At 47.9% G+C, this 13,844-nt stretch overlaps 3 protein-coding genes across 10 annotated transcripts in view; 2 read left to right on the plus strand and 1 right to left on the minus strand.

The window, feature by feature from the left end:
* The window catches only part of ZBTB3 (zinc finger and BTB domain containing 3), a 7,347-nt gene extending 4,807 nt beyond the window's left edge, over positions 1–2,540 (plus strand). For all 4 annotated transcript variants that reach the window (XM_061606557.1, XM_061606559.1, XM_061606560.1 and 1 more), the window contains exon 2: positions 1–2,540. This exon is cut by the window's left edge and continues 2,024 nt beyond it. The gene's annotated coding sequence lies outside the window, so the exon portion shown is untranslated.
* On the minus strand, positions 2,182–10,214 carry LOC133375078 (microtubule-associated proteins 1A/1B light chain 3C-like). Its single transcript, XM_061606562.1, has 4 exons — positions 9,991–10,214; positions 9,183–9,238; positions 6,764–6,870; positions 2,182–3,384 (listed from the first exon to the last, which is right to left on the minus strand). Exons 1-4 carry the CDS (start codon positions 10,028–10,030, stop codon positions 3,222–3,224), a joined length of 366 nt encoding a protein of 121 aa, XP_061462546.1. The 5' UTR covers positions 10,031–10,214; the 3' UTR covers positions 2,182–3,221.
* LOC133375073 (uncharacterized) overlaps positions 9,750–13,844 on the plus strand; it is a 30,668-nt gene continuing 26,573 nt past the window's right edge. For 2 of the 5 annotated variants that reach the window (XM_061606552.1, XM_061606554.1), the window contains exon 1: positions 9,751–10,453. Coding sequence is in view for 1 of the 5 variants with exons in the window: in XM_061606556.1 (XP_061462540.1) it covers positions 10,403–10,453 (51 nt within the window). In the remaining 4 variants the exon portion in view is untranslated. Of the gene's footprint in view, positions 10,454–13,593; positions 13,660–13,844 lie in introns of those variants that run through there. The other 3 variants (XM_061606553.1, XM_061606556.1, XM_061606555.1) reach the window with 3 other exon arrangements.

Genomic DNA, 13,844 nt, shown 5'->3' on the forward strand with positions numbered 1-13,844 from the left:
AGTCGGTATTAAAGGGCCTTGCTCTGACACAATCCCATTATTCAGTGTGGGTGGGACTCACTGGGAGAAGTGGGCAGAGTATTGTTTGACACCGTCCCTCACAAACTATGACACGTCGGTGTTACAGCAGTCTAAAGCAGCGGAGTCTGGTCCACCAGGGCGAGTGGGGCAATGCCCCACTAACCTCAACTCTGCCTTCAGCCAGCCTCCACCTGCCTGCTGCCTTACAGGCCATCCAGAGGGTGGCTCCGCCTGTCATTGGCTTTGCTTCTGCCTCCTGTTGGTCTCCCCACCTTCCACCCTACCAGGCCCAATAATCGGCACCAGCCACCACTGGTCTGAAGGGGGCACTGCACAGCTCATCCCAGCTACTTCCGTGTTCCAAAATGCGCCCATGTTACAGACACGGGACAAGGGCCGAGAGAGATGGGGGGGCTTGCCCAAGCTGTACGCTCCCCACTCCAGATTTGTGTGCAGTGTAAGTGAGATTTTAACCTTCCCACCCCAAAGTCACTTCCTACCCTCTCCCCATTCTCAAGCCGGCCACTTCAGAGCAGACACTGCCAGCCTCCACCTTGCTCCAGGGGCTTGGCAACCCTCCCACCGTGAAGCATGTCTCTCCAACCTCTTCATTCTGATAAGCAGCTACAAGCAGCCTCACTGCCAAGGAGACGCATCTGACAGTAAAAATCAAAGATCAAGTGCTCCTGTGCTCTGTTTTCTTTGGGTGTGTGTGGTGTGTGTTTCTCTGTCTCCAGCACCCAAGACCACCACTTGCTGTTGCCTTGTGCTAAATCCACCCACTGTGCGAGGGATCGCAATCTCTCTTGCCCTCTCTAACAAAAAGGTTTCCAGAGCAGCTGTTTGATTGCAGGGCCTGTAACAACCTCCTAGGCGCACGAAAGACGTCAGGTCATGTTGCCTTGTGACCTGGTTGGTAAAGGAGGAACGGAGCACTCTGGGTGTCTCCAACTCCTACTCAGAGTAGATGCAGTGAAAGCAATGGACTCAAGTCAGCCATGTCCTTTGTGGTCAATGGGTCTGCTCCGAGCAAGAGATAGTGGCATTCAGCCCTCTGCCTCTCCTCTGTGCCTAGCACAGAAATGCAGCGGCAGGAGAGATGAAGCTGACCCTCTTCCCCAGTAGGCTGAAAAAAAATCAAGGCTGAACGGTAAAGCGTGTAAAGTAGGTTGCCACAAGCAAATGTTGTTCTCATGTAGACAGCCTGTCTGTCCAGCCCTCCAAAGATCTACCAGGTCCTGAAAGACAACATTGTCCCATGACATCTGAAAGAGATATTTTCCATCAAGAAAAGCAGCCCCTCTCCCCTCTCTATCCCCACCCCCTTCCAGAAGACTTAACTTGGGTCCTAGGCTCAGTCTCCAGGTACAGCTGCAAAGGAGAATCCTTCCAAGACTCTGATGAGCTGCTTCCAATCAATGTAGACTACCACCCTTCAACTTGGGGGCCCCAACTGTTGTCACACTACAATTCCCATTATCCCCAACCAGCTGGGCTGATGGGAGTTGTAGTCCAACAGCAGCCAGAAACCAAAACTGAAAATCTCTGCTGTAGACAATATTGAACTGGATGGACCAGCGGTCTCACTCCATATGAGACTTCCTATGTTCCTAATAGGATGCTACCGAGAATTATCTCCTCCCTTGTGTTGCCCCTACTCCAGATCATGAACCAAAGGGTTTCATATTCTTGCTTGTTACTCACCAACTCCTACCCTCTCACAATTCCACCCCAGAAAAAGCCCCTTTCCAGCCTCCCTTTGTACAAATAATCAGAAGCTGGAAAGGCAAGTCATCTTAAAGGGTGACCAATAGTTTCTTTGGGTCTACTTGCAAGACTTGAGATCGAAACCAAGAGTTAGCAAAATTACACACCTTACAAGGGAGCCAAGGTCTTGCAAGAAGAGCTCAGCCTTGTCCCTTTTTCTTGGATGTCAAAAAACCCAAATTAGGTCTCAAGCAGCATCCCCTAATGCCAATGATGCTGTTTAGGAAGGGGGGCAGGGGAGGAAAAGAAGAGTGCCATGCCCCCACATAAGCAGAGTCAAGAAAGCACAATAGGTTTTAAACTACTTTCTACTCAAAAATGGTAGGACATGTAATCATGCAAGGTAGAAAACAACTAAAGTGTTGAACAAAGTGACAAGCTTTCCCCAATACAGAAGATCATACTTTTTTTTTAATTCCATTATGCCAACATCCCCTTTTTTCAAAAGTTTTAACACATCAAACTCCTTTTGTGTGCAGAGTATTAAAAAAAATCCCCTTCCCCTCCGCACAGAAAACCTAGGGCTTGTGCTTTGAAAGGAAGGTGGCATTGGCAGTGATTTCTGCTTTGATCGATTGGATTCAGGAGATGCTCTAGTACGTGCCACCCTCACTGCAATATAGCTTCCCCTTGGAACTATCTTTCCTGGATGTCAACAAAAAGAGCATCCAAGGCAATCACAGGGCAGGGGCATGCCACACATTTCATGCACATGGCTTCCCCCAAAGAATCCTGGGAACTGTTAGCTTGTTAAGGGAATTGTAGCTCTGCCAAGAGTAAACTACAGTTCCCAGGATTCCTTGGGGGAAGCCATGTGCTTTTATTGTGCGGGGTGATCTGCCCTCAGGTGATGGATTCAGTTATGGGGAGGGGTGGGGACGCTACATAGCTAGCTGCTAGCTACCACCCCTTCATCCAGGGATGGGGAACCTGTGGCCCTCCAGACGTTGTTGAACTACAACTCCCATCATCCCCCATTGTTGGGCAAGGCAGATTGGAGCTGGAGTCCAACAATATCTGGAAGGCTTCTGGTTCCCCATCTCCCACCTAATCAAAGCAATCTACTGTGTTATCACCCTGAGAGCAGCAGTGAAGGTAAGGTCAGAAAGGACTCTGATGTCATATGCATTTTAAAGATGGCAATACTTTGAAGATCTCAAAAAAAAGGGTGGCTTGGAGGAGCACAGTACCTCTTTCCCAAGAAGGAGACATCCCATCTCCTGCAACAGCCAGAGAGAGAGAGAAACGCATATTGAGAATTTACTTTGCCCTTCAGGATGAACCTAGAGGCTTTCTCCGCAGTCGAGGAGATCAACAGAGCTGGTCCAAGAACCCGGCAATCCAGTAGACAGAGAGATGGCGGATGGCCAAGAGCCAGATACATAGATGTTCAGGGCGAGAGGAATCGGGAATCTCCAGGTGGTCAATGGCCATCAGCCAAACATCTCCTGAGAGGCGTAGGTCATATACAGGAAGCCATCTTCATCTTTATATGTGGTGTAGACTTCAGCCATGGTGGAAGACATGCTGACCAGGCTGCGGTTGCCGTCCACCAGGAAGTAGAATGCCTGAGTGGATCCGATGGACATTCTGTTGCTGAGGGAGGAAATTGAGACGGCTTCCGTGAGGCCTCAACAACACTGCATTGCCCCCCACATCTCAACAGCAGAGGCTGGTCCCTAAGGGTGAGAGTGGGGCACTGCCCCCCACCCCAGCCAGGAACCAACGGCCTGCTTTCGTACTTCCAATTTCCCTGACTGCTGATCTCCCCTTTTTTCACCCCACCAGCCACAATGAGCACCAACCACCACTGCCCCCCAACCCCATTTTTTGTGCGTGCAAAATAACGAGATTTTTCTCTTTGCAAAGCCAGCACATTTATAATTCGCTTAGCACAACTGCTGCTGAAAGCAGGCCGAACATACAGTGGTAAGAAAGACTAACGACCCAACTAGATGCTCAGTAAATCTCTGGTTTTTACAGGTTGCCAAGAGACTCGTTAGGAGACCTATTACTGGCATGGTAAAATAGGACGTGGTGACAGAGAAAGCCCCTCATAGCATAGATGGCTGGTCCCAAGATTGACAGGCTTTTGGCAAAGTGCTCTCTGTGGGATTTCTCCTACATTGGTGCACCCCCTTCACCTGACAGCAGTGACCACTACAATAAGTTTCCCACAATGCCCAACATATTGCATTGCCCCAGAGCATTGTGGGAAATGAAAAAAGGAGTGGTGGGCCCCACAAGGCATCAGGTGCCAACACCAGCTAATACCTGAATGTATCGGGAGCTGATGTCGGGCCCGGCAACGTACGTGCACAGCTGTGTAAATTAGGGAAGGGGGACTTCTGAGTATTTGGGAACTCCACCTCCAGTCAGCCCAGGCAGCATGGCCAATGGTCAGCGATGATGGGAGCCCAGACGCCTGGAAGGCCACAAGTTCCCCATCCCTGCAGTGCAACCTTTCCAAAGGCAAGCTTGCACATGACCAGTCGCAAGAACATTTAGCATTTATATACACGTTGCCTTAGCGTTCATGCACATGCATTTGCCGTTATGTGCAGTAGAGACAAGATGCATCCACTCCTTGCTTGGAAATTTTAATATCTAGAGACTCCCCCAGGAGGCAGTTCAAACCTTGAAGACTGACGGGGCTACCAGCGAACATTTTCACAAGGCAAAATGCAATAACAGGGACAATTATTGCCAAGAACAGGGACCAGAACAGAGGAGATATCCCTGGTAAACAGGAAATGTCAGAGCATATACAGTATAGCCGCAGCTGAGTGGAAGAGCATCTGCCTTAGATGCAGAAGGTCCCAGGTTCAATCCCTGCCAGCATCTCCAGGTAGGGTTGGGAGACAAACCCTGCCTGAAACGCTGGAGAGCTGCTGCCCGTCTGTGTAGACAATACTGAGCTAAACGGACCAAGGATCTGACAGGATAAGGCAGCTTCCTACGTTCTTGAAGGGGCCCTCTCTGTAACCTGGGCGTATGCAAAACTGATTTACAAAGACACTAAAAAAAAAGAGAGACAGAGAGGGTGAGAGATCCTACAGTTGCAGCCTGGTGCTTGCCAAAAGTCAGGGGATGCAATAGAAGTGAGGCCTCACCGACATGTGAAAATGTTTAGGTTTGTCCCCAGGCCTTAGGACCCACTATATAAAACAACATTTGGCATGGAGCAACGCTTCACATTTCTAACAGTTTTCACAGCTTTACGACTGCAGATGCTGCCCTCTGCTCCTCTGGATGGGAGGTTTTCTATCATTCCAAGCCAACAAAGAGTTTGTCTGTCAATCTGGTAAAGCTGAGGACATACATTTTTTTTACTAAGCTGCCCCCTATATGAGTCCCCAAGGTTAACATTTCTTTCCTACATCCTTCGCTCCTTGTCAACTAGACCTCCCCTGGAGCCAATATCTGTTCTGCTAGCAGGCAATGACCTATTCATAACTACTCAGGTGGCAAAATTTGCCCTAGCTGCGGGAAAAGTGAGAGTTAGATAACGAAAGCACCTTGTGGGGTGAGTGGAATGTGCCCAGTGCTATCATGACTATAGTATTTATACACTAAGACATGGGGTGGGTCAGGGTATCTTTCACTCCAGAGAGGAAATTTTATTTGAAATGTATTGTTCTTTTACCGTATTTTGTTGAACTGTGTTTGGTTGAAATATGACCTGTATTTTAATATGTATTTTGTATTTCCCTTTTACATGTGTTTAATTGTGGTAGCCTATGGCTCTGACCAATAAAGATTTGTTTCATTTCAAGCCTGAGGATGCCCTGAGAAAGGGATGGGCAGAAAGTAAAGAGAAGCAAGATTCAAACACAACAACTGTTCAGGTTGCTCAAAGACAGTCCCCATCGATTAGGGCCGTATCCACACGATAGATTTAAAGCAGTATCATACCACTTTAAACAGTCATGGCTTCCCCTAAAGAATCCTGGGAACTGTCTTTTTTGAAGGATGCTGAGAGTTGTTCGGAGACTCCTATTCCCCTCACAGAGTTAAAATCCCCAGTCTTTGAAGGGCGTCTCCATCCTCTTGTGGCCCAATACAAATCTGGCAATTAGCGTTAACAGAAAAACTGACACAAAAGATTGCAAAAGGCAGAAAAGAAAGGGATGCATTTGTCCCCGAATGGTGGCGTTTCATTTCATATACTAATGAGGCAGTTTGCAGAAAACCTCAGGAACCTTTACATTGCTCTCGATGGATTTTGTAAAGGCAAACAATTCTTTTTTGTACTATATCCTTTGCCTTTATATCTAGGTGCAGAAAAATCTATGGTTTTTTTTATATACTTTTGTCAATCCTCAATATGCAGTCAATATATTTTTTAATGTCCTGTTTTTTGTACCCCACTGTTGTGGTATATCTATTAAAATAAAATAAAAATTCCCAGAGTCTCCTGGGAAGAGGGTTTTTGGGAACTGGAGCTCTGTGAAGGGAATTAGGGTTTCCTAACAACTCTCAGCACCCTTCACAGGATTCTTTAGGGGAAACCATGGTCACATTTGCACCATATATTTATTCCACTATTATTCCACTTTAAACAGTCATGGCTTCCCTCAAAGAATCCTGGGAAGTGTAAATTGTGAAGGGCACTGAGAATTGTTGGGAGACCCCTATTCCCCTCACAGAGCGACAATTCTCAGAGTGGTTTAACAGTCCTTCTTCCCAGAGAACTCTGGGAATTGTCGCTCTGTGAAGGGAATATTGATTGTTAAACCACACTGGCAATTGTAGCTTCGTGAGGGGAATAGGAGTCTCCCCCCAACTCTCAGCACCCTTCACAAACTACACTTCCTAGGATCTCACGGGGGAAGCCATGGCTGGAATAATGGTGGAATAAATGCATGGTGCGAAAGCGGTCCAAGACCAGTTAAAGTGGAATGATATTGCTTTAGATGTATAGTGCACATGGGACCCCAGTAGGGTTACCACACTGCAGATGACAAATGCCCACCGGATGATTGTGACGAACTGGCCCACGGTGAGCTCTTGGGGAACTAAAAACTTCGTCTTGTTCAAGGCTGGCAACATTTTCTCCTTGGGATAGCGCTCCAGGATTACCTATAAACAAACAAGAACTATGTTTGAGAAACAGAACAATCCAACTAACCCCATATTCCATCTCCGACAGCGGTCAACCAGATGCCCCTGGGAGGCCCATGTGAGAAGGTTACAGTGAAGACAGCTGCTCCTGATGTGTCCTAGTGCTCAGAGGTATACTGCCTCTGTCCAGGGAGGCTCTACTTTTACCCGTTATGACTAATAGCCACTGGTTTATCAATCTCCTACCAATTTCCTAACATCAGAACTTCAGAAGGGCCTGCTGGATCAGGCCAATGGCCCACCTAGGCAGACATCCTGTTCTCACAGTGGCCAACCAGTTGCCCCTTATGGGAAACCTGCAAGTAGGACCTGAGTGCAAAAAGCACTCTCCCCTCCTGCCGTTTCCAGCAACTGGTATTTCTTAAACAGCAATGGGCATAACCATCATGTTTTAGAGCCAGGGTTGTTGTTTTTTTTGGGGGGGGGGTTGTGTGTTGCACTTTGACCAAATAATTGTTTCGAGATTTCCAGGTAGCAATCTAGCTTTCAGGAGGTTGCATCTATCTGCTGGGCGTCAGGAATGTTTCATGTACTCTCAATTATAATCTTATAAAGGAAGAGGGTAGTTGGTTTTTTTAATCCTAAAGAGGGAAATTGTACATATAAAAAAACAAAGAGATAGAATGAGAATTTAAGTTTCTCTCAATCAGGTTAACATACTACTTAGTTAAGGAGCCTGTGCTTTTTATAGCTCTTGGATGGGCAGACTGCACCAGGTGGTCTGTGGGACATATAACAAGAGGTTGGAGAAGGGAGTACTCTTATTCAGGTTGCCAGCCAGCCATACCCTCCTCCACGATACTCCATTCCGTTATTCTCATTTCCTCCTCCCACCTAGTTTTCCATTCTCTGCACCCCCCAGTCAGTATTTCATGGCCACTGAGCATGCTGTTTTTGATGACCCTCTTTTGGGGTGCCTTTCCCCTCACTATGTCTTCTAATTCAGCAAACTCTGGGGCTCCCCTGCCTTACCTCCCTCTTACAAGGGGCTGGTGCTTTTAGCTATATAAGCAACAGCAATTCACACCCGGGCTGCGTACACACTATATATTTAAAGCACATTCTTTCTCCCAAAGAATCCTGGGAACTGTAGTTTAAGGGTGATAAGAACAGTATCTTGGGGAGGGGTAAACTACAGTTTCCAGGATCCTTTGGGGGAAGCGGTGTGCTTTAAATTCATGACGCGTACAGAGCCATGAGGACAGAGACATCAGAAGCTTATAGAGAACCAGATCATCAGTCCATCTAGCTCAGTATTGTCTACACTGACTGGCAGCAGCTCTCTGGGGTTTCAGGCAGGAGCTTTTCCCAGCCCTACCTAGAGATGTCAGGAACTGAACTTGGGACCTTCCATATCTTGGGACCACACTGAGCTATGGCTGTTCCCCCGCATCAGAATATATGATTGCATCTATCAGAAACAGAGAATGACAATGCTAATCATGCATGGGAAGCCTCCCCTAGAAATTCCTCTGTACCTGGGGTCCCAACTGCACCCTCAGACAGCCCCCCAAGGCCCCCTCTCAGCTTTTGTTTTTAATTTGAGGATTTGTTGTTGTTGTGTAGATCAGGTACGGGCTGCTTTGTTTTAGCACATTTTATTTGTTTTCAGGTGCGCATAGGTTTTCCGTGTGTGTATACGTGGCAGAATTCTGAGCGTTGCTGTTTGTTCCTTCTGTGAAATGGGTATTTTATAGTGCCCACAACAGCTTCTCAATTAGCATTCCAAATGCATCCCTGGGCCTAAGAAGGGTAAGGCCCCCTTCTCTACACCAACTCACTGCTAAAAGGCACAAAAGCAATGCATGCTGGTAACAGTTGCCAACACTGCTCCAGACAGTGGCCTCACTCACATATAATGCTAAGCCAAGCTATGGCTTAGTGAGGACAAGCAAGTGTGCAGGTACTCAAGTCATGGTTTTGTTTAGCATGATGGGTGAATGCAGGCTCATGGTTTGTCTTTCCCAAACAAAACATGAATGGTAAACTAAGAACCATGGCTACCGCTCATGGTCTGTTGGGAGCAAGACAAACCGCTAGCCCAGATACACATAATGAATTATAACTATAATTTAAATTAATTAATCATGACAACACAAGGGGACATGTGAAGCAACCTCAGTTCTCACTCTGGGTACTCATGCCCTTGCTTATTCTCGCTGCACCATGGCTTGCCATAGCAATTACATGCAAACCAGTCCAGTATGACAAAGCACATATGCACCACATTCCTACCCAGTAGCCAACAATATAAAAATAAACCTACATACCGGTAGCTTGCCAGGAAACTTGATCCTGATTGTAGCCACTTCATTTTTCCTAGAGGCTGGAATAGAAAATAAAGTATGGGGGTAATTAAGACAAGGGGTGTATTTGTTCAGGGTCAGGGTTATAGATCCCTTACTTTTTGAGGAGCAGGGTCCCTGTGTACAAGCCAATCAGCATGAAAGGGGAGCATGTTACCCACTGAGAAGAGTCTTCTCATGTGGCCAACAACATGCTTCTTTGTCCTTTCCTGCTGATTAGAGCCAATCAGAGTGAAAAGAGGAAAGTTAGTCACTAGCTAAAACGCACCTCCCACTTCATGCAGATTGGTTCCTAGGATAAGTGAGCTTCACAGCAAAGTACCTTGGTCTCCAAAATCCTAGTCCCACACCTGGCTTCATTTCAGAATTCGTAAAGTCAAAAGGTTTCTGGCAACATTCAGCCCCAGAGAGTTTTTTGGGGGGAGTGGGATGGGAGAAACCTATGAACACAGCAGTTTTGTTCTGGCTCTGTAAGAGAATCCTGGGGGTGTGGCTGTGAGGGGGCAGAGCATGACTACACTTCCGAATCTGCCACTGCACCCCTGAATTAAGGCAACAGAAGGAGACCCCCTCGTCCCCCCTCCAAAGTTAGCGCTCCGCCAGCAACACCGCTCAAGGACAGGCCCTCACCCCGGAGTCCCACAGTACTCCCACCCCCAGCAGGGGGCGCCAGTCAGGCCGAAAGAGAACAACTCCCCCTCTGGGTTTGAAGCGCAAAGCGGAGCGTTTACCCGGGAAAGGGAATTCGGGGGGCGGGAGGAAGGAATCTTACCGAAGGGTTTTCTGTGCTTGAAGGGGATGAGAGAATCCATTTTGGAAGGGCCACTCCCTCTTTTTTTAAATAATGATAATTTTAAAAGCCCAGGTCAGGAGGCGTTGCCGGAGAATCGCGGGTTCTAGCTGCAGCTCTGCCTCGCCTCCTTTCGTGCGCGCTTATATAGCGCAAGAGTCACGCGCTCGGCAGCCGCGCGCAGCCTTCCCCCCGAAGTGCTGTCAGGATCGGTGCAGCCAGGTTCCGGTGGGAGGACGCAGGGAGGCCCGGAGCGGGGCTCCACCTTGGACTCGCCCGCAAACGCGCCCAGTGGGGACTGCAGGGGTAGCGGCAGCGTCCCACTGAAAAAAATTTTGCGTCTTGGGCGCAAAGGGTGCCATTGGCCGATGGAACGCACTGCCACGGGATTATCATGATGACCACTCGCTTAAAGGAAAGGAAGAAAGAACGGAAAGAAAAAAAGGTTAGATAAAAAATTTTTGGGGGTGAGGAGGATTGGTATTAAGGCAGGTAAATGGAATCTCCCAGTACTGAGGAAAGATTTCTCCCTGTGCCGGATGAGTAGGCGTTGCTTAAGGGTTAAGGCTGCAATGCAATACACACTTACCTGTACAAAATTAAAAATATATTAATATATTTTGGGGCCTAGCCTAGATATTAATTGATCATGGATACAATAAATCTCTATACAAATGGGTTTCTTCTCATTTTTAAAATATACTTTCATAATACTTGCGGTGCACCGTTTGAGAATCACTGGGTTAAGGTGTTGGACTACGACCTGGGAGACCAGGGTTCGAATCCTCACATAGCCATGAAGCTGACAGGGTGACCTTGGGCCAGTCACTGCCTCTCAGCCTCATGAAAACCCTATTCAGAGGGTCGCCATAAGTCGGAATTGACTTGAAGGCAGTACATTTACATTTTACTCTGTGTAGGTCTTACTTGAATACAACCCAATGGCTTATATGGGAGACTGCCGTTGTGCTTATGTCCTGTTTCCGGGCTTTCTGTAGGCATGAAGTCGGCCACTGTGGGAACAGAATGACGGACTGGGTACGCCTTTGACCTGGTCTAATAACAGGGCAAGACTTAGGCCATGTTGCTACACATTTATAACACCGTGATCCCACTTTAAACAGTCATGGCTTCCCCCAAAGCATCTTGGGAACTGCAGTTTGTTAAGGCCGTTGAGAGTTGTTAGGTGACTCCTGTTTCCTTCACAGAGTGACGCTTCCCAGAGTTCCCTGGGAAGACGAATTGATTGTTAAACCACTCTGGGAATTGTAGTTCGGGGGGGGGGGAACAAGGATCTTTGAAACAACTCTTAGTGCCCTGAACAAACGATAGTTCCCAGGATGCTTTGGGGGAAGGCATGACTGGTTAAAGTGGTATGATCCTGCTTTAAATGTAAGGTGCGGATGTGCCCCTAGACTCTTATGGAGCTGTGCTTATTAGCTGTAATAGCTAAAATGAAACCTCCAGTTTCAGAGAAAATCTATCTCTGACTGCCAGGCGGGCAATATGTAAGGGCTTCATCCCCTGCCCGTGGGGTTCCTGGAGAGCGCTGGGTAGGACCACTGTGTTGAAACAGGAAGGTGGACTAGATGGATTTTTGGTCTGATCCAGCAAGGTTCTATGTCCATGTTAGATCTTGCCAACTGCAGAGACAAAGGTGAGAAGTTGCTTAACGCTGTTTTGAGATTGGCCAAGGATCAAGCCAGCCTGGGATTTTTAACGTGGGAGCCCTTCTATAGCACTCCGCACATGCTCAAAGGAACAGCTGATATCCTCCATGGCTGAGCCAGATTAGCTTGGGGAATCGGGCCAGGCTTCAACCCCAGGTCAAGCTAAGCCCCAGTTTCTAAGCCCTAACATGAACAGGGACCGGATTGTCGCTTTTCATTCTGGCCTTGTTCTTCTGCCTTTTAAATCCCCATAATTTATTTTGTTTCAAACTATGCCGCCATTGGCAGCTCTGCTTCGGTTTCAGGTGGGTGAAATGCCTGCATTCGTTGCAGGAGAGATGCAAAGGAATCTGGGCAACCCTTGTAGCTGGCTTCAGTTCTCAGCAAATTGCCCGGGGCTGTTATTAGTCTTCAGCATAGTTTAATTGTTCCTATGCATGTTTTTGGTTAACAGTGCACTCATGGCCATCAGAGGGTGTCAGCTTCCCCTATAATACACGAGGTCCAGGTGTCTGCATTACTTTTGTGGGTACAGGGGTGTAGTTGTGCAGGGTCTCAGGGGGTCTTAGACCCTTTGCTTTTTTGGGAGCATGGTCCCAGCAGGGTCCCTATCCAGCATCCTACAAGTCAATCAGCATGAAACAGGAGTGTGTGTTAGCCACTGAGAAGAGTCTTCTAACATGCTTTCCTGTCCTTTCTTGCAGATTGCAGCCAATAAGAGTGAAGGGAAGCGAGTCAAACTCTTCTCAGTAGATAACACTCTCCTCTTTCATGCTTATTCAATCCTAGGCATTATCAAGGATCTCATTCTTAACCCCACAGCAAAAAATACTGGGGAGGGGGCATGCCTGTGATTAACATGAAGGGACCCTGCACTTCTGAATTTGCCACTGCATGACTGTGTGGGTGTCTTGTTCAAATGTGGGGAAGAGCTATAGCTCAGTGGCTGAGCAGAAGGTCTCAAGGCCACTATCTGTCCCCTGGCAGGGCTGGGGGAGGCCCCTATCAGAAGCCCTAAGAGCTGCTGCCAGTCAGAGTAAGTGATACTGACTCAGTATAAGGCAGCTTCCTATTTGGGAAGGGCTGTAGCTGAGTGGATGAGCATCTGCGTTGCACACCGAAGCTCTCCAGTCCGATCTCTTGTCTCCAGGGAGGGCTGGGAGAGACCCCTTCTCTAAAACCCTGGAGAGCTGCTGCCAGCCAGGGTAGACAATACCAGTGGGAGCTACCAGGGTGGCTGCTCCAAAAGGGGGGGCTCCATTATAGGGTCAGGCCCTGTTGCCCGGCGGGTGGATGCAAGAGTGTTGAGGTGGTGGATGAAGGCAGTTTTGTGGACTCAGTTGTGCCCTGTGGGAATGTGCCTTGGCGCCCCCCATGGCGGGTGTGAGAGCATCCAGTACTGTGGGTGGTGATGCTCCAACTGTGCTTAGGTCTTCCACTGTGAAGACCTGCCCCTTTTTTGCTATGACACTAGACAGATTAGCAGCAGGTATAACTTCTGCCTGCCAGGCAGGTGGGTGGATGGATGGACTGCCCGGGAGGGGTATTTCTGCTAGGGTGGGCTTCCCTTCGCCAAGCCCCCCCCCCCGTTGGCCTGTATCCTAACCCCTTCCAGCCTAGCAGATTCGGGGTTAGGGCTACACTATTATATCCAGGGATGTAGTCGTCAGAGGTCTCGGGGTGGTGGTGTTAGACCCCTTCCTTTTTAGGGAGCAGGGTCCCAATGTCTCCAGCATCCTATGAGCCAATCAGCATGAAAGGGGAGAGTGTTAGCCACTGAGAAGAGTCTCCTAACACGCTTCCTTGTCCTTTCCTGCTGACTGGAGCCAATCAGAGTGAAAAGAGGTGAGTCACCTCCTGAGAAGACTCTTTTCAGTAGCTAACCCTCCTCCCTTTCACGCTTATTGGCTCCTAGGGACATCTGCTGTTGTGAAAGAAGGCATGAACAAGGATCTCATTCTCAACCCAGCAGCAAAACAAGGTGTGTGCCTGAGACTATCATGAAGGGACCTTGCATTTCTGAATTTGCTACTACACTCCTGTTTATATCCCAGTCCACATCTGAATTGTAATTGTTTTTCACATGTTTTTAAAGATGTTTTGTTTTTAAGATTTTTTTTGCTTAAAACGTTTTGTTTTTAAGATTTTATTAAAGATCTTTTCTTC

Source organism: Rhineura floridana, chromosome 22, assembly GCF_030035675.1.
Source record: "Rhineura floridana isolate rRhiFlo1 chromosome 22, rRhiFlo1.hap2, whole genome shotgun sequence".
NCBI lineage: Eukaryota > Metazoa > Chordata > Lepidosauria > Squamata > Rhineuridae > Rhineura > Rhineura floridana.